The 27,370-nt window shown below is 43.5% G+C and overlaps 1 protein-coding gene across 1 annotated transcript in view; it reads right to left on the bottom strand.

The window, feature by feature from the left end:
• The window catches only part of CDH26 (cadherin 26), a gene marked incomplete at its 5' end in the record, with an annotated part of 139,090 nt that overhangs the window by 13,362 nt on the left and 98,358 nt on the right, over nucleotides 1-27,370 (bottom strand). The window contains 9 exons of the mRNA XM_082272873.1: nucleotides 2,458-2,502; nucleotides 6,981-7,058; nucleotides 9,014-9,070; nucleotides 9,181-9,249; nucleotides 10,873-10,929; nucleotides 19,014-19,138; nucleotides 19,221-19,442; nucleotides 24,352-24,585; nucleotides 27,158-27,300. Of these exons, the coding sequence (XP_082128999.1) occupies nucleotides 2,458-2,502; nucleotides 6,981-7,058; nucleotides 9,014-9,070; nucleotides 9,181-9,249; nucleotides 10,873-10,929; nucleotides 19,014-19,138; nucleotides 19,221-19,442; nucleotides 24,352-24,585; nucleotides 27,158-27,300 (1,030 nt within the window). The remainder of the gene's footprint in view (nucleotides 1-2,457; nucleotides 2,503-6,980; nucleotides 7,059-9,013; nucleotides 9,071-9,180; nucleotides 9,250-10,872; nucleotides 10,930-19,013; nucleotides 19,139-19,220; nucleotides 19,443-24,351; nucleotides 24,586-27,157; nucleotides 27,301-27,370) is intronic.

The raw sequence follows: 27,370 nt of genomic DNA, 5'->3' as shown, positions 1-27,370 counted from the left end.
ACATTGTACCGTGATGTACTGAACGTGGGTGCTATGCTTTCCACGCTACAAAAAAAATAAATGCACATTTCTTTTTCCTGCAAAATATGAGAATTTATTATTTTTTCTGTAAAGGTGAACTTATCCTTCAAACTGAAACAAAAGCTTTGATTTTGGGTCTTCATTATGAGGCAACAATAGAGGGTCTTCTCAGCTTCTCTGTGCTTTTCTGTAATGTCAGTGTCTGTCTTCCATGTTCTGGAAAGCTTTCGTATTCTTCTGAAAACCTATCCATGACATATTTGTACATTCTAAATTTTTGTTAAGTGTCCCCTGTGAGAAAATAGGAATAGGACAGACAGCTCCTCCAAAGACGGCTCAACTGGATTAAGAGCTTAACCAGAGAGTGGCCTGCAGGTTTAAGTGGATAAATCGATTATAGTGAAACAGTTGTTGTTGGTCCATGGCATCTTGATTTTGTATGCTTCCAGGCTTAGAAGAGCCTTTAATGTCCTATACTCTTGTGACATCTTGTGGTAACACTAAGAACTGCATACACTCATTCAAGGGATATCCACACATTGTATACTGTATATACATTGAAACTTTGAAAATAAAGGCATCTGGATTGGTCATAGCCATATCAAAACAATCATAGGGATGGTGCAGGGGAGATGAACATCAAGGTTGTTTATGAAAGAAATTAAATATTTGGTAATAAATTATTTTAACTGTGTGGTCTTTGCCCCTTATTTTTACTTATTTTATTTGAGACAGGACACTTATATAAAATTATATAAAATTTACATCTGATGTAATTAACCCCTTTAAGGAAGAGCTCCATATGACCTACTTTTTCATAAGAAGTGAATATATTCTGGTGAGTTTCCAGTTGGATTCAAGATAACGCTGGGCATGCGGTTTTAAAGGATTGTGCGCTATGGTCTATTTGATATATCACAGACTTCACGGTCGCAATCTTATTTATATATGTTTGTTGATTTATTTGAGGGCTATATCACAGAAATTTTGAGAGTTACTATTTACGTACGGTAAATATATACAAGTTAATATATATAAGCTAGCGCAGATATACACACATTATTTGAAAATATTGGTGTGTGCATTCTATTAGCAGCTGACTAAATTATAGTGTTTGGGGGATTCACAGCATGGTTTTGTTACTATTTGTTTTTTGGACTCTCAAGAGTTGAAAAAGTGATGTCAGGAGATTAAAAGGCAGCAACTGCCAGACTCTAGTATCAGTGATGGCGAACCTTGGCACCCCAGACGTTTTGGAACTACATTTCCCAAGATGCTCATGCACTCTGCAGTGTAGTTGAGCATCATGGGAAAAGTAGTTCCAAAACATCTCGGGGGCCAAGATTCACCATCACTGCGTCTAGTTGAACCCCTCAACAGTGAAAAGTTAGATGTAGGCATCATTCACACTGGCAGTCCTGTGTATAAATTTTCAAAATGCAGGCAGTCATACAAGTAAAACAACGTAGGCCCCCCCAGATCACACTGCGTTTAGATGTCCCTGCTTTATAACTGGTATAGCTGCATTAGGAGTGTTTAGAGGACATTTCTAAACCTAAAAGCATTTAATACAGGTTTAAATGCATGTAAACGCATATAAACACAGGTTTAAAAGTACCTTTTATAAGTAAGGCCTAAAAGTAACTAAAACTAAAAATATGGGGCAAATCTAAATCTTTTAGACCTCATGCACACTGGGTGACTAGCTTCTGTTCCTGAGATCCCAGGTTTTTTGTGTGTTTGGGCAGAAGGTACAGGCGCTCCTGCCAGCAGCCTGTAAACCTCGAAGAAAGCTGCTAAATGTGGTGGGTGAATGCTGTACTGAGTGTGATACTAGGGGGCCGGACTTTTTGTATTCTAAGCATTTATTCTGGAGTGCATATACAGTGCTAAACTTGGTACAGCGTCCAACCGCAGCTTTCAGCCTCTCACAGACGTTTACAGGTTGCTGGCAGTGGGGCTAAACACTAAAGCTGTGCCTCCGGGTTGTGTAAGAATGTAAAATTATAATTTAAGATGATAATTAATGACCGGACCAATGCAAGAAAACCTGGTTCTCTTTTATGATTAAAGGCGTTTTTTTCCTATAAAGTACGTCCATCCACCAGTGACTCTACTTATAGCGGCAATCTTGAATCTCAAATGTGACATAGATGGGTTCAGTTTTTATAAAGCAGTAAGAGCAGTCATGGATTTCTATCTATGCAGGAAGAAGTGATGTAATATAGTTACTCGAGGTGAACTTATAAGTGAGCCACAGCGCACAGATATGAATGGTACTCATTGGAAATCATGGGGTACTACTTGTCATGCGACTTTGCAGTCCCAAGTCGAAGGACAGGTCGCACAAGTGTGAAAGGGGCCTTAGTTTATGTGACCAAGTCTATATTACACAAGCAATAGAATAAACTTTTCTGAAAGTTGTTTGATACTCACTGATGTATAGCTGGTGTCCAAGGCTCCCTGGATTCCTTGGCTGTGCTGAAAAGTACAATTATTATATTAAATGTACAATGTGAACAATAATTTATTAGGTTATCCATTTGTTTGCCCTGGATTCTGACTTTACTGTAAGAGTACAGACAGCTAGAACTTCATAAACGCTCTTGCTAACCTCAAACCTTAATTTTCATCAACCTATACCCCGAACAGCACCAACTTATTGCTTCTCTGATGTACTTAAAGTGACCCTTGCTATTCCTCTTGCTCGCCTATCTAACCGTACTTGTGCACAGAGGCTGTTATAAGCTTTTTATTTATCCCCCTTATCTGTCACAGCTCTCTAGCAATCCCTAGATAGAAAATGTAAAAGTCTGTGTAAAGTTCAGTTTTACCTCCTGAATTCTGATCTGCAAGTCTGTGTATATAAAGTCTGCCTAGATACAATGACACTATGTTCAGGTACCTTTAGATGAGATGGGTATAGTTAATCTGCAAGAATCACTATAATAGCAAATCCGAAGATGATTTTTAAACTGATTTTAGGCTTCATTCACACAGATGTTTGTATCTGACAGAAGCTAAATGCCACTAATCTGCACTTGGTAAGGTTGAAATATTTCCTGCCGATAGTTGCAGTTTATAAATAAGTTTAGCTGCATTTAGGTGCATCAGAGTTTTTTCCTCAATACCCCATTCTTGGAGTGGTGGAATACCCAAGGCACCTCCTGTTCCACTTTGTTGGTAGTTTTCTGACCAAGGAGACAAATCTGTGTAATTGACATGGAGTGCCGAGCAAAGCTGGTGCTTATCATTGTTTGTCCACTTGAGAGGAGATTGAGGGTCAGTTCACATGCACAGCACTACTTTTAAAAGTGCAATGCACCAAACAGTATGGAACTGCGGTACTGATTTGGTGCATGCATCACTGCATTGTCACCTGCATTTGCAGTGCCATCAGCAATTTATTGGCACCTACATGTAGATCGCAAGGACAGTGCAGGAAAAGGGTGTAGTATATACTTTGCCATGCTGCATTCTGGTGTGAGCCAGCCCTGAGGCAGGCAGTTGAAGCAAAGATGGGAACATCCTGATCCACTAATATCCCAGCATCTAACTAGGAGATATTGGGGTTGATTTATTAAAGGCAAAGAGACTGTACACTCTGCATGTGCAGTTGCTCTAGACTAGAGCAGGGGTCTTCAAACTATGGCCCTCCAGTTGTTCAGAAACTACAATTCCCATCATGCCTTGTCATGTCTGGGCATGTCAGAGTTTTACAATGCCTCATGGGATGTGTAGTTCTACAACAGCTGGAGGGCCGTTGTAACGTTAGAAAATCATACCCCGTGAGAAAATCATACCCACGTCACTTCCTCTCAGGAACAGCCGAGCAGCGTAGCAGTGCGCATGCTCACAGCCCCGGATACGTCATTGAACAGCTGAGAAGCTGACTAGTGCGCATGCATGGAGGGTATGGATTCTCCACGGGGTTGTGTGTAACGTTACACAGCATGAGCTGTTGCGGTGGTTACATTAAAACAGCTCGGCTGCAATATGAGTCATCTCCGCTCCTATCACTGTCACTTCTCTGTACTCGGCTAGTAAATGTAAAAGCGGGGGTGGGTGTATGACGGAGATCTCGGCTCCGTGATTTATCTTTTCATACACCCGCCGCCGCTTTTATATTTACTAGCCCAGATCAGGGAAGTGACAGGGATAGGAGCGGAGATGACTCATGTTGCAGCCGAGCTGTTTTAATGTAACCACCGCAACATCTGAGGCGGTGTAACAATATTACACACATTCCAATCATTCCATACCCTCTGAGCATGACGTAGGTGAACCGGAAGTGGTGCACCGGAAGTGACGGGTGTATAGAATTTTTATGGGTATGGTTTTTTAACAGAACGTAGTTTGAGGATAAGTTTGAGGTAAAGCTTCACTTTTGCAAAGATTACCCAATCACATGCAAGAAAAAAAAACAAACATTTTTGCTTGCACATGATTGGATGATGGGAGTCAGCAGAGCTTCTGCTCATTTACTAAGCTCTGGAGCAACTGCTCTTGTAGAGTGCAACTGCACTTTGCAAAGTGCAGTCTATTTTGCCTTTAATAATTAACACCATTTTGTCCTGATGTATGAGGAAATCAACCAATCCTAATACATTTTACAACTTTACCAGAATGTCAGTGTCCACCTTTGACAGCTTACCAACTATTATTAGACCACGTCTGCAAAAATGAGAACCAACATGAGAAGGAATAACAACACTTCAGGAAGAAAATGGGAAGTGTCTTTTTTGTGCTGCCAAACGCATTGCAGCTAAACGCTGCGGATTGTACACCTTGAGTGCAGCACTTTCCTTTTCTTAATCTGTCTGCAACTAAATGCTGCTAATCATTATGTATGAATAACATGATTACTTTGCATTGGGAGTCTAGCTGCTATAAAAAAAACATATTCTAAATGCTGAAATTTAGATGTGCATGTAAATGTAGCTTTAGGCCTCACGCCTCATGCACACTGGGCATAAAAAAATGCTGCTTTTTGAGGCGTATGGCGTTTTTTTTTTTCTTCAGCTTGTAGAAGCCACTTTGCTAAGTCAGTGTGACCATGCACATTAGGGCCTTTGGAGGCATATTTGAAGAGGAGTGTTTACAGGCTTGAAAAAAAAATATTACAAGTGTGTTTTTGAGAGGAGCTTTCGGGCAGAAAAAAACACTTGACGCACATAAACACGGCATTTAGGTACGTTCGGCATTTTCAGGTGTAAATGGATTATAGAGAAAAATGAGCTGAGGGAATGTTTTGGGAAAAAACGCTTATGAACGTAAATGCGAGCCATTATGAGCATTTATTATGCCTCCTTTTTCTGCCAGAAATTCTGGAATTTTTTTTCAGTTGTCTAGTGTGCATGGACCCTTGGGTTGGGTTCCCATATTTGTGGCCGCGGTTTCAGTGCAGGAGTCCAGTGCAGTTCTGTTCACTGGTTCAGGTGTGAATGTTAACCTGAAATAGCACCTTAATCGGACTGAAAAACACACATGGCTCTTTTTAAAACCTGTAAAAAGGCTTCCCCGCACATGTGTGAACCAGCTGCTTTGAGAAGACTGCCGACATGTTATGCAAATCGGTCTCAGTTCAAAATGCATCAGATTCGTATATACACTATATTAACAAAAAGTTTGGGGACGCCTGCCTTTACACGCACATGAATTTTAATGGCATCCCAGTCTTAGTCCGGAGAGTTCAATATATTGAGTTGGCCCACCCTTTGCAGCTATAAACAGCTTCAACTCTTTTGGGAAGGCTGTCCACAAGGTTTAGGAGTGTGTCTATGGGAATGTTTGATCATTCTTCCAGAAGCGCATTTGTGAGGTCAGGCACTCATGTTGGACAAGAAGGCCTGGCTCACAGTCTCCGCTCTAATTCATCCCAAAGGTGTTCTATCATCAGGTAAGGTCAGGACTCTGTGCAGGCCAGTCAAGTTCCTCCACCCCAAACTCGCTCATCCATCAATAGTGAACCCTATGGACTAAGACTGGCATGCCATTATAGTTCATGTGCATGTAAAGGCAGATGTCCTAATACTTTTGGTAATATAGTGTATGTGAACGGAGCCTTACAATGCCCATGCTGGTTTTCTGCACCGGTTCTCTTTAATTATGGTCTGTGACAAAAATCATTAGATTTCCACATCGCTGTTCCTTTGTGTGACTAATTAAAAGAAACTTGTACTGAGATTAATAATGTAGTGGGCAATAATGTCTTCTAAAAATGTTGATCCAATAGTTTTAAACACTTGAGTCACTGACCCCAGAACAGAATGTGCAGATCAGGAGGTTCTGACTTCATAATCTACATGCTTGTTCCAAGTAAATGTCCCAGAAAACACTGAAGTCAGACAGCAGGCATCTAAGCACTTTTTAGAAGGTCATCAATGCCAGCTAGGTTTCCTGAAATAATCATGGAATTAGAGAAAAATGAGAGAATTTTATTTTTATTAAACTTTTTGTGCTCTTCTTTTCACAGACTGAGATTACCCAGACATGTATAATGCTCACTGGCACTCCAGGCACCCTGAGAACTGTATATGTGTGGTTAGACTTGATTATAATGTATTTAATGAGCAGTGGAGATTTTTGTAAATAGTTGCATTAGAATGGTCTCTGCTGTTTCAGGGCAAATGGCAAATTTCAGTTGGCATACAAAAGCATGAATCTAATGGTTGATTGCGAGCAACACAAACTTATTTTAATAAAAATTGAGCAAACAAAAGTACCCAACTTCCTTTTTTTTATAGAGACCTATTGTGAGCAGAAGACATTATACTGTATGTACTGCTAAGCATTTTAGTATTGCATGCTAAAGTCTATTCACCAATGAAGAGTCTCTGAATTCACTACTCAGACCTGACAAACCTCACTGCAGATACATTTAACAGAGTATGGACAGTATTTTCTGGCTGCTCCTATAAAGCTAGGAGAACAAGTACAGCTTCATAACTGTCCCTTACCTGTGTCCATGTTCCATTTTGTACTAATCGCCTTCCACCTGCTCCTGCTCCAGCTGCCAACCCCACACCAACACCATCCTGTTAACAAAATATCTCATTAGATTACTAGTTTCCTTCAAGTATATGTAAACCCAAAAAACATGGTAATTTTGAATAGTACTTTTCAATATTTTTAAACTTGCAGCTTTCATTAACCCTTTTGCTGTCGGGCCCTGCGCTCCACTTTAAAAATCAGATGGGCAGACCATTTTTGAACTACTAAACATAAAAGCTAAAAACGTATTGATTTAATAAATGACAAATATTTGTACATTTTAAATTGCGCCTTTTTGCAAATCTGAGAACTGAATGTATGCAAAATTGTAAATCGGCAATGTAGCCTAACAACTGTAAAAGAGAAATCATAAATTCCAATTTTTTTGAGTTTGTAAAAGGCCCCAAACCATACATTTTCTGAAAGCACATGAGTGGTTGAATAAAAATGTGCTACTCATTCTTTAGACCCTGCAATAGTTGTGCAAATGTTTAGCGAATCACTATTTTCAATAAAAATAGACTAAAATCATCATTAGCACACAAACACATTTTCCAAATTCCTGCTAAATTTATACTGAGCCTTCGTTCACATGGGGTGTACTTAAGTGCATGGAGGGCCTTGTATTTCTTGCATGGGAATGCAGAGGTGTTCTGTGCAGTCCATTCGTGTCATTTGGGATGCAAAGGCTGCACAAACAGTCACTGCTTCCAATTGGACATCTGTGAGGGTGTCGATGCATGTCCCCAAACGCAGACAAAGTGGTTTCAGGCACATGCACCCGCATCAAATTGGGAGCAGTGGCGTCCCAATTGACATCAATGAAATACCTGCACAGGAATGTATGCAACACCTGTGCATTCACATGCAGATAAGCACGGCCTCGCACAAGTGTATTCTCTTTCTCTGCAGCCTTAGCTGCACTGCAGATGATTGAACACACAGCGCTCCATACAGAGGATTCTAATTATTCACAAACTGAAACATAGTAAACACAGCTGAACTCCATGATGACTGCTGCTCTCAGGCATGGTGAAGCTTTAGGCTTCTTTCACACGGTCCGCCTCCGCAGGCGGATCCGTGTTGCTCAGCGGGGATCGATCCGCGATCCCCGCTGAGCCAGGTGGATGACAGCTCCGTCTCCGCTTGCAGAGCGGAGAGGGAGGTGTCTCAGCACCCGCTGCCCTCTATGGGGGATCGGAGGACAGCGGACCGCTTGTCCGCTCTCATCAGATCCGCTCCGCTCCGATTACTGAACGGATGGAAAAATAGGGTTTCCATCCGTCCAGATTTCAGCACAGGATCGGATGCGGATGGCAGCGGGTGTCAGCGGAGGTGACCTCCGCTGACACCCGCTGCCCCATAGAGCTGCATGGAGGATCCGCTCAGATCCGCCTAAAAAACTGACAGGCGGATCTGATCGGACCGCCCGTGTGAAAGAGCCCTTACAGTAATTCATCCAAAAACAATTGATTACATTTTGTAAATGTGCTGAAAACTTCCATGTCTTAGTCCCTCCTCCTGAATTTTAGAACCTGTTCTTTACTGTACGATTTAAAATACTTCATTAGTAAAACTCTTAGTGAAGGGTTAAACTGCTATCATTTGTTTTGCCATCTGTGTTTGACAAAGATGTTCCCTTATTTCCTGTCCTGGAGACTCAACAGGAAGAGGATATCTTTCCAAAAATTTGGTGGTTAGGAGAACTAAAGTGAACCTTCCTACTAGGCAGCCAAACAGCAATAAAGGTATGGCAGATTTTACTGCTTACTGCTCTAACCAAATCTAAAAAAAAAAATAAAAACCTTTTTTTGCGTTGTTTACAGTTTAACTGATAGAAGGACAGCCTTAAAAAAATTGCATTTACCTTTTAAGTAGGATGTAAATGCACTGGCTTGCGTCAGAGGAAATAGGAACACCAGTTCATACGTGTGCGGAGTTGGTATATTCAGTGTACGAGATGTATAGAGTAGTATAGCAGGAAAAAGTTAATACTCACAGTCTCCCAGGATTGATACTGTGCCCGTGGCTTCATTCGTCCGACACTATCTCTCTCCTGAATAAAAGGTAGACATTTATTTTAATTCTGTACTAGATCCCCTAATCTGACTGGCAGTGTTTAATTAGAAGTATTTTTATATTGCTATGAACATAGGCAATACTCACTCCTTCCCACTGTTGATATTGTGACCGAGGAAAGTTATTAGACATCACTCGCCCAACTGCTTCTTTCTCCTAAAACAAAAATTAATAAAAAAATGAAATTATAGCAACCAGCTCCAGTCAAAACTAACATTTCTGTGATATATGGGCACTTGTGGGTTTAAATCACTTGGCAAATTGAATAACCTAGTGACAAAATTGACCCCGTAATTAGTTTTTAGGTTGATACTTAAAGCCATGGCGGCGGTTTCACTCTCTCAACTAGATTTCCTAATTTTATTTATTCTTCATTATGGGATTTAAGAAAAGGTGACCCCATAATTTGAATTGTCCTGACACTGGTGGCCCAGACAGTGTCAGCAACCCTGCAAAATGTCAGCAACCCTGCAAAATGGAAGTATGTGTTGTCTGAGGTGGACATTTATTATTTAAAGTTACACATACTTGTAGTTGTGAATAAGGGCTTACTTTTATGTAGACATATTAGGTTTGAAATTTGCAGCTTTTAAACTTGATGTATGACTGCATTTTCTGTAGTGGAATTACATACCGTGATAGTTATACAGTCGCAGAAAGCATAACTGGAGAATACTGTAAAATAGAAAGGAACTTGTATACTTCGGCTGCATATTTACATTGTGTGTCACAGGGTGACCTGCAGCCTTCAGCTGTTGTATAAGTACAAGCCTTGGCTTGACAGAGAAGCTGCTTCTTGCGGCTCTGTGACAGCTGGAAGATCATCATTAGCTTAAGCAGCATCTGATGAACACAGCATATCACAGCTAGACCATTTGTAGTTTTCAGATGCTATGGGACAAAAAGTTTCAAGATACTGAAACTTTAGGAGAATCTGCTGGTGGAAGTGACAGCAACCAACAGAAGAGGAGAGAATCAGCTTTGGAGGGCCGGTCATGCAGCCGGGAGGAAGCATGTAGGAGCTTTTTGTTCTCCTTGGACAAAAACAAGCATTTAATCCTTGCAGCATGGGGAGTTCAGCTTTTTTGCTGTTAAGATCAGATAATAAAGATGGGTAAATAACTGTATGAAAAACTCACAGATTGACTAGGGGTGCTGGCGTAGAGGTCTTCCTTTAAAACATAATTTTTTTTCAATCTTCAAACATAAATACAGCCATGCTGCTATGACTATCTGGATATTAACTTTTGAAGATTCAAAAAAAAATTTGGCTTTAAAGAAGGCATACTGTATGTGCCAACACCTAATGTGACAATTTGGGGCTGTAATGTTGCGCCAACCCCCGGATAAAATGAGAGAGAATTAAAAAATAAATTGCAGGCAACCTAATCATCGATAACACTTAATTAGCACTCCCCAATTTGTGCTTTACAAACTAGGTGACAAAATTAACTTGCGTAAGCTAACTGTACTAATAGTAAATAGCAGGCACTTCTGGGAGAAGATAGGGATAGAGACAAATTAAGAAATAAATCATGTCTTAGAGGTAAATCTACACTATTAAAACAAATTGAGAGGAAATTCCATTAATTAAAAATGCCATGGCTGATTGGTTCTCTTTAACAGGGCATTGCGCTATGCAGTAACTTGTCAGTCAGGTCTGTGCACAGTAGTCTAGTCACTTCAGATTTCTGATTTGCTGCTGTGGGCTCCTTGCGTTTGCACTAGACCACCCTTTTTTTTTTTGTGATAAATTTTAGCAGTGAGAGATACATTTACCTTTATGCCATATTCAATGGTACCGTTTCCAGCAGCAATCACAGTAGCTGGGCTGGCCTGTTGCATTAAAGAGAAACTCAGTTAGAAATAAACAACAAGCTCTATATCAATAATTACACAGAAGATGAAGGAACAGCATAATCAAAGGGGGGGGGGGGGCTGTTGGAGGAATGTGTTTGTGTTACCTGAAGCACCCAGGTTTCAACTGATATTCATTAGAAAATGATTAGCTGTCACAGACCACAAACATTTCTTCCCTCCAGGTTTTTTGGGATTCACAGTAATATTTTTATCATAGTAAAACTGTGTGTGAAGAGGGAGCATTATGTTGGCAAAATGTAAACAGTCAATTGGATTGGCATTGTGACAGGGGCAGACTGGCAACTTTCAGCCCAGGGGGCAAGTACAAACCAGAGGCCCATGGTGCAGCATCCCTGCCCCCCTCCCACTCTCCCTCTTCCCATCCTCCTCCTGAACCCCATTCAAGACTGAAGCCCTGCTCCAGGTACTCTCTACTCACTGGCTGAATCCAGGTTCCCAACCTGGCCAGCAGGGGGTGGGTGGGGGGAGCTGGGACAGCTCGGTTGGGGCTGGCCAGGGGAGGAGAGTCTCAAGTTGGGCATGGAACCTGGCCTCTGCTCAGACACAGTTTACACTATCCGTGCTGGGAAGGGAGGCCTGCGCTCTTTCCTTGTCTTAATCCCACAGACTTTTTACTTCTCTGACCAGGGATCCTTTAGTCATGTCTGTGGCAGAACCAGTGCAGCCTTTCTACAGGACATCAGAGTGGCCAGTTCAATTGCCCCCCTGCCCAGTTCTCCCATGCATTGTGATGAGCTTTGTAGACATGTGGTAAAATCTATGCAGGATGCAGCCCATCCTATCTCGTGTAGCCCCTCCGCCACCACCACAAGGTCTCTGCAACTTCTCTTAGGCAACATTCACATCTGAGCGTAGCCACACGCCTTTAGACAAGTTTTTTGCTCTAGAGACCATTGACTTAAATAATCTGCCTGACACACGAAAAAAGTGTAAAAGAAGCTCAAGTACCAGAGCTTGGCACTGAGCCAAGCACATTTTTCATGCATTTTGCCATGCAGAAAATGCAGGACTGTGACCTGCATTTGGGGTGGCATTAAGACGTAATAGCACTACAAACATGTCACGTATTTTAGCTCACGGAAACATTTCTGCTCACATTTTCACTATGCTCAGATGTGAAGAGGGCCTAAATCTAATGCAAAGAAAGGAGGACCCTTGTATCAAGAGACAAGAGTAAGATAGTAGCTATTCCAACAATAAAAAAGTACTGTGTTATACAATAAATTTAACTAATAAATTAATTCTATGATATCAAAAATTCTTTCAGATTAAAAACGCATGTATAAACCTCCAGTCTCAAAGAACACACACACAAAATCAGATAAACCAGATAATTCTGAAAGAATTTTTGATTTTACAGTAAATTAAATGAATACAATTCTCACCCAACCACGGTGCTTTTTATCATTGGAATAGCTATGGTTATCCTTGTCTCTTGATACAAGGGTCCATTCTTTGTGTTTTTAGTTTGGATGACTACAAAAACACCTTATTGGAGTGTGGTATACAGGGCTAAATAAAACTAGGTTCCTCTTTCATTCATTGATTTACACAGCTCCTCATCTTCTTGACTACGTGGGTTATGCAGGAGTAGGACACTAGGCAGGAAAGAACTTGACTACGCCTATGGGGCAGTCCCAGGGGGTATACTCCCACTCTCTGCTATAGGTATTTAGTTTTGTTACAAGCAGTGTCAGACGAAAAAAAAAAAACTCCATAGAGGGGTGGGTGCTGTGTCCGTCAATGAACATTAGAAAAATGGATTTTAGGGTGAGTCAATAATCCCGTTTTCTTTTTCGTTCATTGACGGACACAGCTCCTCATCTTCTTGACTACGTGAGACATCCCAAAGCAGTGTCAAACATGAGAGGTGGGAACAGCAAGAGAAAAAATACTTCCCAAGGCTTAACATAGCCAACCAGGTAACATGGGGCTCAACCATAAAACAACTGGAGCTCACCTGAAAAAAATGAAAACACTCTCAAAGAGGACCAAGTCAACCTACTCAATGTTTTTTACGAACTGGTTTCGGCCTGAGTCGCAGAGTTTCCTCCTGGCCGACAGCACCCACATTACAATGGAGCGGTGGCCTGTCCAGGTGTTGGACCTTTTAAGTTCAGCCTGGGGTGTTGAGCTGGCGATGGCGGTGGGAAAGGGGGGGGGGGGAATCGCGTCGCCGGCAACTGAACAATCTAATCTTGGGAGGGTGATGGGCTTAGTGGGGGTTCCTGCCAGGGCCCCCCTTCCTGTTGGGATCGTTTGAGCTTCTGGGGTCGCCCCTGGGGCCCCCTGGGAGCCATGTGGTGTCGCCATTTTCATTTAAGCCTTTTATGCTACAGATCGGCGGCCATGTTTGTGTGGCCTCGGTGCATATTTTCTTGTGGTTTCCCCATTGAAAATAGCGGCAGACATGTTTGTGGAGTGAGGTGGGCAGTGATTTGGCAATAGGAGTCCCTCCTCAACCTCTAGTGCTGATCCCTGGATTTTCCTCTTCCTGATCACTGCATGGTGTGCAGTTAGTTCGGTACTGTACCTGACCGGTGGTGGGAAGTTTGTTTTTGGGGTTCTCTCTCCCTCTCTCTGCTGTTGCAGTGGTAGTGCTCTGTGCTGGGCCTTATGGCGCCGCCGGCACGGTGGGGACGCCCCTTGCAGTGTTTTACACTTTTTTGTGTGGGTTCCTCTCTCCTTGAGCTTATTGCACCACCTGATCCCCTCTCAGAGGCTGTCGGGCCCTCAGGGTCCCAACAACTGAATGCACTGACGGCTGTCCTGGAGTCCTTGGTGTTCAAGGTAGATTTGGTCCTGGGCAAATGGGATAGTAAAAAGTGCCCCCTGCCTTCTCCTGCTTACTCTGTCTCATCAGATCCAGAATCTGATTCGGCCGCCGTGGATGCAAGTTACTCTTCGGGGTCTGCGTCCACGCACCCTGCGTGCTCAGATAGTGAGGATGATTCCTCTGCTCCTCTAGCCGCGCATGAAAAGGCGCTGGTGGATGCGCTGATTGTATCAGTGCAGGAAACCCTAAAGATGGAGGATGCGACTAATGCAGCATCAGAGGCGAGGGTCACCTTTGCACCCACAGGTCCTCCAAATCGGCAAAGGTGTTCCCCTTTCACACTGTCTTTGACAGTATTGTCACAAAACAGCGGGGGTGCCCGAAAGCACCTTTGCAATACCTAAGCGTTTTGCAATACGGTACCCCTAGGGGGATTCCCTGCTTAAAAAATGGACGGTTCCTCCTGTAGTGGACTCCCCAGTTTCCAAGCTAAATAAAGTCACTGTAATCTTCATTGAAGAGTCCCTGGTCTTCTCAGATCCAGATGATAGGAGGTCAAAGGCCTTGATCCACCACATGTTCACTGTGGCTGGTTCGGCACTTAGGCCTGTATTTACTATTGCCCTGGTGTCGCAAGCTATGACAAAGTGGGCAAAACTTCTACGCCGGGACCTGGAGGGGGGGGGGAACAGCTCCCCCCTGCCTTTGCAGAGCTGGCAAATCAGTTGGTCCAAAAGCTACAGTTTGTCTGTGATGCCTCTTTGGACGCGGCTACCTTGATTTCTAGACGGTGCATTATCTGGCTGAAATGCTGCTCTGTGGACCAGGCTTCTAAGAAGGCTTTATCCGATCTTCCATTTGTGGGGGGGATCGCCTGTTTAGAGCTTCCTTGGATGACATCATCAAAGGCCTCACGGGGGGGAAAGAGCACTCTTCTTCCTCTGGTTTCCAAGGGTAAGGAGTCCTGTCGCAGACCGGGGCCTTTTCGTCCCTCAGGGTCTCAAGACAAGGGATTTAAGCCCTTCAGAGCCTCCACCAGGGGTTCTAAGAGGACCTGGTCCGGCAAGCCACAAGCGGGTTCTACCAGACCTGCGGACAAGGCTTCCTCCGCACGAAGGGGCGCCCCCACCCGTATCTGGGGTGGGGGGACGTATTTGTGGGGTTCCAGATCCGTGGACCTCCCTGATAAAGGACAAGTGGGTCCACAAAGTAATTCCCTCCAGCTAAACAATTGAGTTTCAATTATATCCTCCAGACAGGGTCCTACCTTCCAACCTGCACTTGTCCTCAGATGGCTTAGGGGATTTCTTTGGGGCAGTGCAAGACTTGTTACTTCAAGGGGTGATCGTCCCAATTCCGAGATCGGAACGTTCCCAGGAAGGCAAGGTGCGTCCAATTCTGGACCTCAAGGCACTAAACTGCTTTGTGCGGGTACGGCAGTTTTGAATAGAATCCATGCCTTCCTACACATCCCAATATGTGTTGGCCACCAGCACTTCCTCCGCTTTGCCATGGGCAAGGAGCATTATCAGTTTGTGGTGTTACCCTTTGGTCTCGCCTCCGGGTCTTCGCAAAAGTATTGGCCCTGGTGCTAGCATTGCTGCGTCAGCGGGGGATAGTGGTACTGGGGTATCTGGACTATCTGCTTTTGTGAGCAGAGTCTTCGACTGCTCTGTTGGACAGTTACTCTGCGAACTCTGAGGGAATCTTCAGAAGTCTGCTCTGGTTCCGTCTACAAGTCTGGACTATCTGAGTGTTTCTTCCTCTGGAAAAACTTCAAAATTGCGGGAGGCAAATAGGCTTCTGCTGTCCAGCAGACGGTCTTCTCTTCGGTCTTGCATGCGGGTACTGGGCCTGATGGTGCCTACCTTCGAGGAGGTTCAAGTCCATCCGGTTCAACCAAAAAAAATAAAATCTCCACGAGATCTCTGCAAAAAGATTCTGGTGAATGGAACAAGAATCCTCAGTCTCTGGACAATCTAATCCCATTGAGCCTGAGTATGAGGGGGTCCCTGGTTTGGTGACTTAATTCTCCGGCACTCCGTCAGGGTAAATCATTTCTTCCTCTGTACTGGACGGTCATCACCATGGATGCCAGCCTGTCCGGGTGTGGAGGCGTCCTCGGCACAGAGTGTGCTTAGGGGGTCTGGACTCTGGAAGGGGTAGAAAATTGGCAGGTGGATTACCTCAGTCGACAGGCGTTGGACCAGGGGAAATGGTCACTTCATCCGGAGGGGTTTCATCAATTGTGTCTCCGGAGGGGTACTGCTGATGTGGATCTGTTGGCCTCTCGCCTCAACAGGAAAGTTCAGAGGTTTGTGGCACAGTCCCAGGATCCTCTAGCCGACACCACAGACGCATTAGTAGCTCGTTTGAGTCAGTATCGTCTGATTTACGCTTTTCCTCCTCTCAAGCTTCCGCCGAGACTCCTGCGCCGGACTGAGGCAGAAAGGATTCCTGGTCATCCTAGTGGCTCCAGACTGGCCTCGCCAGTCTTGGTACGCCGATCTGGTACCACTGGTTGCTGATGCTCCTTGAAGACTTCCTCTCAGGGAAGATCTGTCAGGACTCGAGTCAGGAGGCGAGTCTGACATGCAGAGGGTAGCCTCTAGCTCACTGAGGAATGACGAGTCACCCAGGCAGTAGACGCAGGCTAACCCGAGGTGCGGAATCTAAGTGCCAACTGGTCCTCACTAGAGCCTCTGATGGGGAGGATGGATTTTGCTGCGTGTATAGCACCAGGTTGCGGTACTCAGGGTTGCCCCACCAGGAGGTGAACAGGTCCAGATCCGGTGGCAGATAAACAGACAAGGATAAGGCAGAAGAGTGGTCACAAACAAGCCGAGGCCAGGGCGAGCAGCAGACAAGCGAGGTGAGGGACAAGCCAGGAGGTCAAACAGGAATCAAACTGGATACAACAGGTCTCAGGTTCAGGAACACAGGAGAAGCTGTAGACAGGACAGCAAAGTGTAAATGAACCAGCCACCATTAAATAGGCCGTTTGGGCGCCAAGACCAAAAAGGTAATTGCGTCTGCATGCGCGTTTGCCTACGTGCTTGGGGTCACGTCCGTCACGCATTGGCGAACGCCTGTTAGCCATGGAATGGGCCGTCGCGCATTGGCGAACGCCTGTTAGCCATTAAATGGGCAAAGGGGAGATTCGTGCCTGTGCACTTCAGTGTGCACAGAGAGCGTTCCTGACAAGATCTGTTGTCCGAAGGGCCAATCTTTCATCCTTTACAGTTGCTGGCTTTAACGGCTTGGCTGTTGAAACCCAGGTGCTGAAGGATAGAAGATTGTCTGACTCAGTGATTCCTACGCTGTTAAAAGCAGGAAAGTCTATTTCTTTGAAGATTTACCATCGTACTTAGAAGACGTATATTGCGTGGTGTGAATCCCTCAGGGTTCACCCTAGCTCCCTTTCGGTGACTCGGATCTTGACCTTCCTCCAACGAGGTGTTGAGCAGCGCCTGGCCTTGAATACCATCAAGGGCCAGGTTTCGGCTTTGGCGGTTTTCTTTTAATGTCCATTGGCCACACACTCCTTGGTGCGTACCTTTCTCCAGGGAGTGAGACACTTGGTTCCTCCAATGCGGTCTCCATTGCGGCTGTCGGACCTCAATTCAATTTGGTGTTGTCAGTTCTCCAGAAGCCTCCCTTTGAAAACATTCAGGAGGTTCCTCTGCTTACATTTTCCCAGAAGGTGGCCTTTTTGGTGGCTATTACTTCTGCGCGCAGGGTGTCGGAGCTGGCAGCGCTGTCTTGTTGTTTGCCTTACCTGGTGGTTCACTGGGATAAAGTGGTTCTTCGTCCATGTCTGTCTTTACTTCCAAAGGTCATCTCTGATTTCATTTGAAAGGAAATTGCCTTGCATGTGGTCTGGGCAATTAGGGTCTACCTGGCAGCTACGGAGTCTTTTAGGAAGTCAGACTCGTTATTTGTGCTCACGGATAGCCTTCGCAAATTGTTGTCTGCTTCCTCTGTGACAATTTCCAGATGGATCAGACAGATGGTGGTTCAGGCCTATTCCATCAGGGGTCAGGTTCCTTCTTTTCCCGTCAAGGCACACTTAGTGCCTCCTGGGCCTATCACCATCAGGTGTCACTGATGCAGGTTTGCAAGGCGGTTACCTGGTCATCTGTGCACACTTTCACAAAGTTTTAAAAGGTGGATATCTTGGCATCTGCTGATGCTTCCTTTGGCCGCAAGGTTTTGCAGGCTGCTGATTAGAGGAGTTGGTCCTCTATGAAGGTGTTTTAATTTTTTTCAGGTGAGCTCCAGTTGTTTTGTGGTTGAGCTCCATGTTACCTGGATGGCTATATTAAGCCTTGGGAAGTATTTTTTCTCTTGCTATTCCCACCCCTCATGTTTGACACTGCTTTGAGACGTCCCACGTAGTCAAGAAGATGAGAAGCTGTGTCCGTTAATGAACGAAAGAGAAAATGGAATTATTGACTTGCCCTAAAATCCATTTCTCTGATGTTCATTGACGGACACAGCACCCACCCCTCTATGGGGTTTGGGGTTTTTTCTTCTGACACTGCTTGTAACAAAACTGAGTACCTATAGCAGAGAGTGAGATTTTACTCCTTGGGACTGCCCCATAGGCGTAGTCAAGTTCTTTCCTGCCTAGTGTCCTACTCCTGTAGGGGGCAGCATAACCCACGCAGTCAAGATGATGAGGAGCTGTGTCAGTCAATGAACATCTGAGAAATGGATTTTACGGTAAGTCAAAACTCTCATTATCTTCGAAGCCTAAAGCCTAAAGCAGGGGTCCTCAAACTACGGCCCTCCAGCTGTTGCGGAACTACATATCCCATGAGGCATTGTAAAACCCTGACATTCACAGACATGACTAGGCATGATGGGAATTGTAGTTTCTGAACGGCTGGAGGGCCATAGTTTGAAGACCCTTGGCCTAAAGCCTGACGACATTTGGCCTGTGTGTATGCCACCCTGTCCGACTGGGAGCTGTCTTCTGTCGGACGACAATGCTTGAAAACCAGCAGCCGACCAACTCCCTATCAGTGCTCTCATCCAATGGCGGAGAGCCCTGACCACAGTGTTCTGGCGGGGGGCTTAGCAGGAGAGATCGCCATACTAACTTTGCATGGTTAGATGGTTAGTACAGCGGCTCCGACCGGAGCTGGCAGTTTCTTTTCATTCAACCCCCTGGGTTGAATGAAAAGGAACTCTGTGTGTAACAGGCTTTATTTGTTGTTGTTTTTGACTAAAATCTAGTGGCCTCTAAACTCTGACTTACCTGAGATAGTGCACTTCCACCCTCTTCATTATACTTGATAAGAGTTTGATTTCCTTCATCATTTGGTAATATGTGCTTCTTCTTCCCAGAGCCACAGAGAAAGCACATGAGCAAACATAGTGCCACTAGCAAAGAAAACAAGAAGAAAGTCAGAAAATAGACACCCAAGCAGTCAATGTCCAGGACACACACCTTCATCATACTTACACAAGAACAGGAGCAGAGCTACAAAGATGGCTCCGATCGCCCCACCTCCCAGTTGATACGACGCTGGTGCCATCTTCTCACAGTTTATCTGATCTGGGCACGAGCACACCCTGATAATCAGGTTTTGGGTTTTGTAAGTGCCCTGCCTGTCATAAATTTCAAAGGGAAGTGTATAGTTCCCCTTTGCAAGGCTTTTCAGCATTACAATTTCTGCAGTATTATCTGCAAAATAAACAGATGTGACAATTATACATTGAGGTTTTTGCCCTTTTCAGCAGTAGATTTGAACAACGCTAGCCACTACCAAATTATATCTAAGACAACAGGAGAGATGCCAAGCCATTCTTTTCATTATCTAAACAATTTATAGTCAGGTTTCTTAACCCCCCTCTAGCTGCCACCTCCCAGCCCTTAAAGATGTGCTAAATGCCGGTGTAACGTGAGAATTACCTACCCTGTGAGAATTACCTACCCCTCGTCACTTCCGGCCAGAAGCATCTGAGCAGCGCAGCAGTGCGCATGCTCAGAGCCCCGGATACCTAATGGCAGAACAGAGGAGCTTACTAGTGCGCATGCGCACTAGTATAAAACGATCACGGTGTACCGTGAAAAAAACCTACCGACGCGGCGCTTACCTAAAACAGCTGTGCTGACATACGAGTCATCCCCGCTCCTGTCCCGGTCACTTCCCTGCTCTCGGCAAGTAAATATAAAAGCGGCTTTCGGCTCAGTGATTTATGTTTTCATACAGCCGCCGCCGCTTTTATATTTACTATCCGAGAGCAGGGAAGTGACCGGGACAGGAGCGGAGATCACTCGTATTTCAGCACAGCTGTTTTAATGTACCCGCTGCATTACATACAGTGCGGAGTACCGGAAGTGACGAGGGGTAGGTTTTTCTCACGGGTAGGTAATTCTCACGGAACACCGTCATTTCAATCATGTGACCGCTGTGATTGGCAGTGCTGACTTTGCCAAGTTCCGAATCCAACCCAGACGTTCTAGGAACTGTACTGTCTGGAGGACATTTCAGCTTAGAGCCGAAGCCGATCAATCTATAAGTAATAGATCATCCAGATATCCTATTACAGATATCCCTCATGACCTTAGAACAGCCAATAGTGGAGCTAGGATCTTTGTGAACACTCTTGAAGCCGTGGCTTACCCAAAGGGCAGGACTACAAACGGAAAATGACGGTTTTCCACCGCAAAGCGTAAAAACCTTTGATGAGCCTGGAATATAGGCACGTGAAGATATGCATCCTTGATGTCTATGGATGCTAGAAATTCCTCTCCCTGTAGGGAGGCCATGACTGAACAAATTGACTCTATACAGAAAGTTTGAACATTCAGAAACTGGTTTACAGCTTTGAGGTCCAGAACAGGTCTCACTTCCCCGCATGGTTTGGGGATTATGAACAGGTTTGAGTAAAAACCCCTGACCCTTTCGTTCTCTGGAACCTCCATTATCACTCTTTGGGTCCTCAGCTGGTCAAACACCAAAAAGAGATCTTTTTAGGGGATGTGTCAGCATACTTGACCTTACAAACCGAGGAACACCCGAAATTCCAGTTTGTACCCCTGCGAAATGGTGGAGATAACCCAGTTGTCCTGGATCTTTTTCTGTAACTGCCCTGAAGGCTTGGTTCTGGACTCAGATGGCTGAGGCCATCGTCACCATCTGGAATTAGAAGCACTGGTAGTATGAGTGCTGGGAACCTTAAAAGAGGGACGCTCGCTCTTCCTTTTTATAGATAGCAACGTACTCTTCACCCTCAAGTTTCTTTGGATATACATATCCAGAACACCACCAAAAAGGTGTTCTCCATGAAAAGGTAAGCTGGCCAGCAAACTTTTACATGGTAATTTCACAGACCAGCTCTTTAACCAAAGGATTCTGCGCATATGCACTGTCATCAGAGCAAACCATGACATTTGTCGTATGAAGTCTGTAAAAGCATCTACTGTCAAACAAAGTGTGGGGCAGAGCTGACAGATTTTAGGAAGGAACTGTCTTGGACAGTCGCTTTATACAGTCTTTAAAAGACTGACAAACTCCTATGGCCGCTACTGCTGGTTGTTTTGCAGATTCTGCAAAAGCAATGGAGGCTTTCAATAAAGATTCCAACTTTTATCTGATGGATATTTAAAACCTGGGCATTAGCCCAAAAACAAAGATGTGTTATATTACAGCCTAACAATTCTTAGATGTAGTGGCTGCATTGGTTTTTTTGGCTTTTGTTTTTTTTCCATCTGGTGATCCAGCCAGTAAGTCTGTTATTTTTCATCTTTCTTTAAAAGACCAAGCTTTCCAGACATACAAACAGTTAGAGAGTTGGGGCAAACAATTTACCACTGACAAGGGTACTTAAAAATGGTCAGCTTTTTATTTATGTAAAATCTTCCCCCCCACACCCAAAAAAAAATAAAAATGCTGTAACATTTTATAAAGTGTTAGTCAAGACCATCTAAAATATGCTAGTCTAACAAATTGAAGCGACACTACCTTTTCACCAGACTGGCAATGCTTCATCCAGAATGAAAAGCAGGCGCCTTTGGACAGAAGTAGTAGACACCCTAAGGCTTTATTCACACCTATGCAGTTTGCTTTTGGGCGTTTCTGCTTTTTGGGGTTTATTTTACTGCGATTTGTGTTTTTGCTTTTTTTTTTTTTCCTTGCAAATGTGTTGTTGGGCTACTACATGCTTTTCTGTAGTAATGGCGGCGATCTGCGATTTTTTTGCGGGACTGCGACATTGCGGCGGACAAATCGGACCCTTGACTGACATTTGACACTTTTGGGGGTACCAGTGACATTACTACAGTAATCAGTGCATTAATATGCACTGTTACTGTAATAATGACACTGGCAGGGAAGGGGTTAACTTTATTGGAGAAGGAGGGGTTAAGTGTGTCCCTAGGGGTGTGCTTCTAACTGTGAAGGGATGTGGCTAGTGGTGTAACTACAGAGATATACGATCCTGCATAGCAGGACCGTATGATCTCTGCACTTACACAGGGGAGAATGACAGGCGGCTTTGTTTACATTAGCCGCCTGCCTTTCTCCCTCTGTAAAGGATGATCGCGAGTGACCGGCGGACATCGGGTCCACCGGGCACACGCGCGGGGGTGTCCGTGAACGAGTGGGGGCGCGCGCTCGCCCCCTATTGGCTCGCAGGCGAGCGACGTACCCATACGTCACTTTGCCTGCACGGGGCTGACCGCCGCAGTATATGTACTTGCGGCGGTGGTCAGCAAGCGGTTAAAAAAGCAGAGGCACAAAAATGCACTGATGTGAACATGTTGCATAGGAGCCCATGGTTAACAAAATGTCCTGCGTTTCTGCAAAAAACACATTGGTGTGAATAAAGCCTAAGACAGGATGTGTGTTACTGGCTGGATTGCCAGGTGAAATATAAGGGAAAAAAGTAAAAGAAAAAATTCTATTACAGTTTACCGATCCATAAATGTGGTGGGCTGTACAGGATTATTTTTGCTTTTGGGTTTAATACAACCTGAAGGCAAAGCTCCTCAGTGTATCGTGGCAAAGAAAACAAAATTATGGGTTTAATTACTCCCTACTCTATCCAAAGCAAAACGAAATTTCCAGTGCAATTATTAAAATTTCATACGTTTACCCACTTTGGCACAAGAGCAATTTTTCTTTTTTTTGCAAGCATATAAAAAATATGCATTTTTGGCTATAAAATTACTTAAAACCTCCAGAACCTTATATATTTTCTAAAAGCAGAGGGCTTGCAGATTAAAAAGATAGTAAAAGCTATTTTTTATGTCACACAATGTTTTCGCAACTCTTTATCAAACACACTTTCAGAAAAACAAATATAAAATTAATTTTAGAGCAAGCACGCACAATATATTACCCAATTTTTGGGTCGAATATAAAAGATGTGGTTGCCCCAAGTAAATGTATACAAACATGTCTAGTCTTAAACTTGTGTGCACTCATAATATCTGAAAAAACTATGGTATACCAAAAGCTCCATAGACAACGCTTTAAACTGATGAGCTGTAAATCCTTTTAGAGTTAACCGTGAACTTTGGTAAAGAATTACTATTATTCTCACTTAGTCGTTCACAGCAATACCTCACGTGTGGTGCAATCCCAGTTTACATACCCTGTGTGCGCATTTGCAGTTGTGTGCAAGGAAAAGAAGATCACATTTTTTAATACTTTTTTTAAATTGTTAAATTATTTATTTTTTTTAACTTTTCTTTTTACTTAACTTCATTGCTATTACAAGGAGTAAAAACCCTTGTGACCGCATTGGGCAGATGACAGGGTCTTATTTTTAGGGATATTAGGGGTCTATCCAGAGACCAATGTCCCCCCTGCCCTACAAAGCAACTGACCAAGCACAGATCACTCTTGTTTTAGATGCTTTCCTGAAGGCATCAAAAAGAGACTGAAAGTGACTAAATCAACATCGCTTTCGGCTTCATTCACTGCAAAGGATATTAAGGAATATATGTTCCTTGGTCTCATTCCACTTGGTATCCTAAAGACGGTTAATGTTGTCCGGGGCTCCTGGTAAGAGTGAGAGAGCCTAGGATTCACACAACAGAGGGGACTGTGGGGCCCCCATAGTGGTTTGGCAACTACACAGCTACCTGGATTATTTTTACTGTGCAGCCATGAGTTTCCTGAGGAAAATGGGCACAAGGGGGGTGGCTGCTACTGTCTTGGCTCTATGCTAATTTTGCAGGTGTGTGTTATACAGTTTCACATAAAGGAATATTTTACAACTTGATCATACAAACTTTCTGTACAGTTATATTTACCAACAACTATGTACTGCAGGCCATCACACCACATAGTTCATTGCAGCATTTGTGGTCATCTTTAGATTTGAAAACCACCATTAAGTTTAAGGGCCTACCTACTGTAAATGTAGGTGAAAAAGTGGCGTTGAGTTTGTTCCCACTACTAACTACATAATAAACCTCCACATCACAAAAACAAAAATAATGTATTGGCAAGTTTTTTGTCCACCTAATCTTGTGTCTATTGTGTTTATTTAAAACTTCAGACTATAAAATTTGGTCAGAAAAAAAAGAGTTGTGTGTGTGTGATTGAAATTCATGGTGCAATATAAATAATTACACTAACCAGAGACTTGCTTGACTTGCCATATTTGGGTCATACTTCTGGAATGATCAGCCAGATCAAACTTAAACGGCCCAGCAAACGGGTCTATATCCTTGTCTGTAGCCTCAATTGTGAAAGGAACGTTGAGCTGATGATCACATCTATACATGTATGGTGTAACCAGCTCTGGTGTGTTGTCATTTACATCAGAGACAAAGAGGGATATTGTACCAGTTCCTGTAGCTGGAGGTTCCCCTGTGCAGAAGTGAATGGTGAATAGAGAGATTTTGTATTTTATACCATTATAATTTATATCACATTGTAAAATAAACTCAATAAAACTGTACAGTAAACCCCCCTCCATTGCGGGGGTTACGTTCCGGACCCAGCCGCGAAAAGTGAAATTCCGCGAAATAGAAAAACCCTATTAAAATGCATTGTAGGGATGATTTTTTTACTGTCACTGTACGTGTAAAAGCATTTTAAGGTCTTTAAACACACTTTTAAAACAATAGAAACTAATTTAAACACATAAAAGATACTGAGAGACAGAGCAAGAGCTATAGCTATGAAAAACACAAAAATCTTTCATTTTTAATGATTTATATAGTAAAATAACATTACAAAAAAAACCGCGAATTACCGGGACCGCAAAAACTGAACCGCGATGTAGCGGGGGATTACTGTATTCGTTTTAGTACAGTAACAAGTAACACGCAATGAGCTGAATGCAGAACGTTTATTACCATATGGGGGAAATCGGATGGGAACGGACCGTCTGTCCGTTCTCATCCGATGCCATCCGATCCGCTGGACGGATGGAAAATAGGGTTTCCATTTGACGAATCGGATGTCAGCTGACAGGTCTCTGCTGACATCCGATGCCCCATAGGAATGCGTGGGGGGACCGTTCAGATCCGCCAAAAAAAATGGACAGGCGGATCTGAACGGTCCGCCTGTGTGAAAGGGGCCTAAAGGTATAGTGTTGCTGAAAAGTCTTCCACACACGAGATGCTTGCATCACCTGCTGCTATGTGGTTTTAACTGCTGACCCCTATGTCACTGAAGGACACAGGAGCTGATGGAAAGAACCACTGAAAGCAGTAGGAGACCTGGAAGTGTGCTGGATGCTGACGATCTTTCTCTTCTCTTGGCCAAGCAGACAGCAGGACAGTCTTTACTGTGCAGGCAATGGCAGTATTCAGCTATTTAAAAATTACAACATATTTGCTTTAAATGACACCCATGTCCTTTACAGAAATTTTAGTCTTGAACACACAAACTGCAGTGTAAATGGTATCGCATAAATGTTCAATTAGCTGTCTGGGCTCTAGCCTGACAAAGTTAGAATTTTAGTATTCACCAAAATATGCATGGATGGAGAGTGAGGAAAATTATGTGAACATTTGAATAACCACTTAAAGACCGGAAGGTTTTACCCCTTTAATGACCAGGCGATTTTTTACGATACGTCACTGCGTTACTTTAACTGACAATTGCGCGGCCGTGAGACGCTGTACCCAAATAAAATTGATATCCTTTTTTTCCCCACAAATAGAGCTTTCTTTTGGTGGTATTTGATCACCTATGCGGTTTTATTTTTTGCGCTATGCACAAAAAAAAAAAAAAAACGATAATTCTGGAAAAAAAAACAATATTTTTTACTTTCTGGCATAAAACATTCCCAATAAAAATGTTTTAAAAAAATCTATTTTTTTTTTTTAGATTTTTTTTTTAGAATTTAGGCCAATATTTATTCTGCGTCATATTTTTGGTAAAAAATATTTCAATGTGTATATTGATTGGTTAGCGCAAAAGTTATCGTGTCTACGATCTACGGGATAGATTTGGGTCATTTTTATTTTTTTTACTACTAATGGCGACAATCAGCGATTTTTAGTGTGACTGCGACATTGCGGCGGACAGATCGGACACCGAACTGACACTTTTGAGGGGACCAGTGACACCAATACAGTAATCAGTGCTAAAAATGTGCATTGTTACTGTACTAATGACACTGGCATGGCAGGGAAGGGGTTAACCCCAGGGGCGATCAAAGGGTTAAATGTGTTCCTAGGGGGTGCTTTCTAACTGGGGGTTGTACTCACTGGATGAGCACAGAGACCTGTATTCCTAAATAGTAGGAACACAGGATCCCTGTGTTCATCTCTGACAGAACAGCGGTCTGCCTTGTTTAGGCAGCCCGATGTTCTGTCTCCGTGGAGATCGATCGCATGTGGCCAGTGGACATTGCGTGTGGCGGAGCGTACGCGCCTCCACTATCTCTTACATGAAGCCACATACAGGTACATCGTTTCACGTAATAGATCCGACCTGCCACAGTAAAACTACAGCGGCTGGTCGGCAAGTAGTTGATGAATGATGAAAAACCTGCATAAAATGAAACCATATGTAACTTTACTTTAAGTGGATTTACACTGCATCTGTGCACCATAAACATTTTTTTTTTATTAATTTCTAACATACAAACTCCACCATCCATCCATGTCACCATCCTTTATTTTGCTGAGAAATCACTTTGAGAAAAACCCGCCAGCATTCCTGGCTGTGGCAATCTTGAGTAAGGGCATAGAATTCATGTAGCATTGACGTTCCTGAATACATGCATTCATTAGCTTAGGCATGAAGAAATGTAAAAAAAAAAAATTCTAAAAAAACAAGTAAATATTTGCTTTCCTATTTATTAATGCTAGCAGCATAAGGATTAAAAATAGTCCATGTTGCTTGAGAGAGTAAAGTTCCACTTTAATTATTCTCTAGAGGGTGAACAGGTAAGACTAGTGCATAAATCCAAGGCCTCGCTTACCATCATCTATAGCATAGACCAATGCTGTGTATATACTTCCATTAATAAAAGGGGATTCTCTGTCCAGTTCTTGTGCTGTTGAAATAACTCCAGTATTTTCATCCACCGTCAACCAGCCTGCAGGATCTTGTGCCATTTTATACCTATCAAAACACATGGAAGATTTGAATTCATACTCGGCACTAGAACTAGATTTCCATCACTCCATTGCCC

Source organism: Pelophylax lessonae (assembly GCF_965119305.1).
Source record: "Pelophylax lessonae genome assembly, chromosome: 11".
NCBI classification, from domain to species: domain Eukaryota; kingdom Metazoa; phylum Chordata; class Amphibia; order Anura; family Ranidae; genus Pelophylax; species Pelophylax lessonae.
Note: the sequence above shows the minus strand (reverse complement) of the source record. Positions and strands in the feature narration are given on the sequence as shown.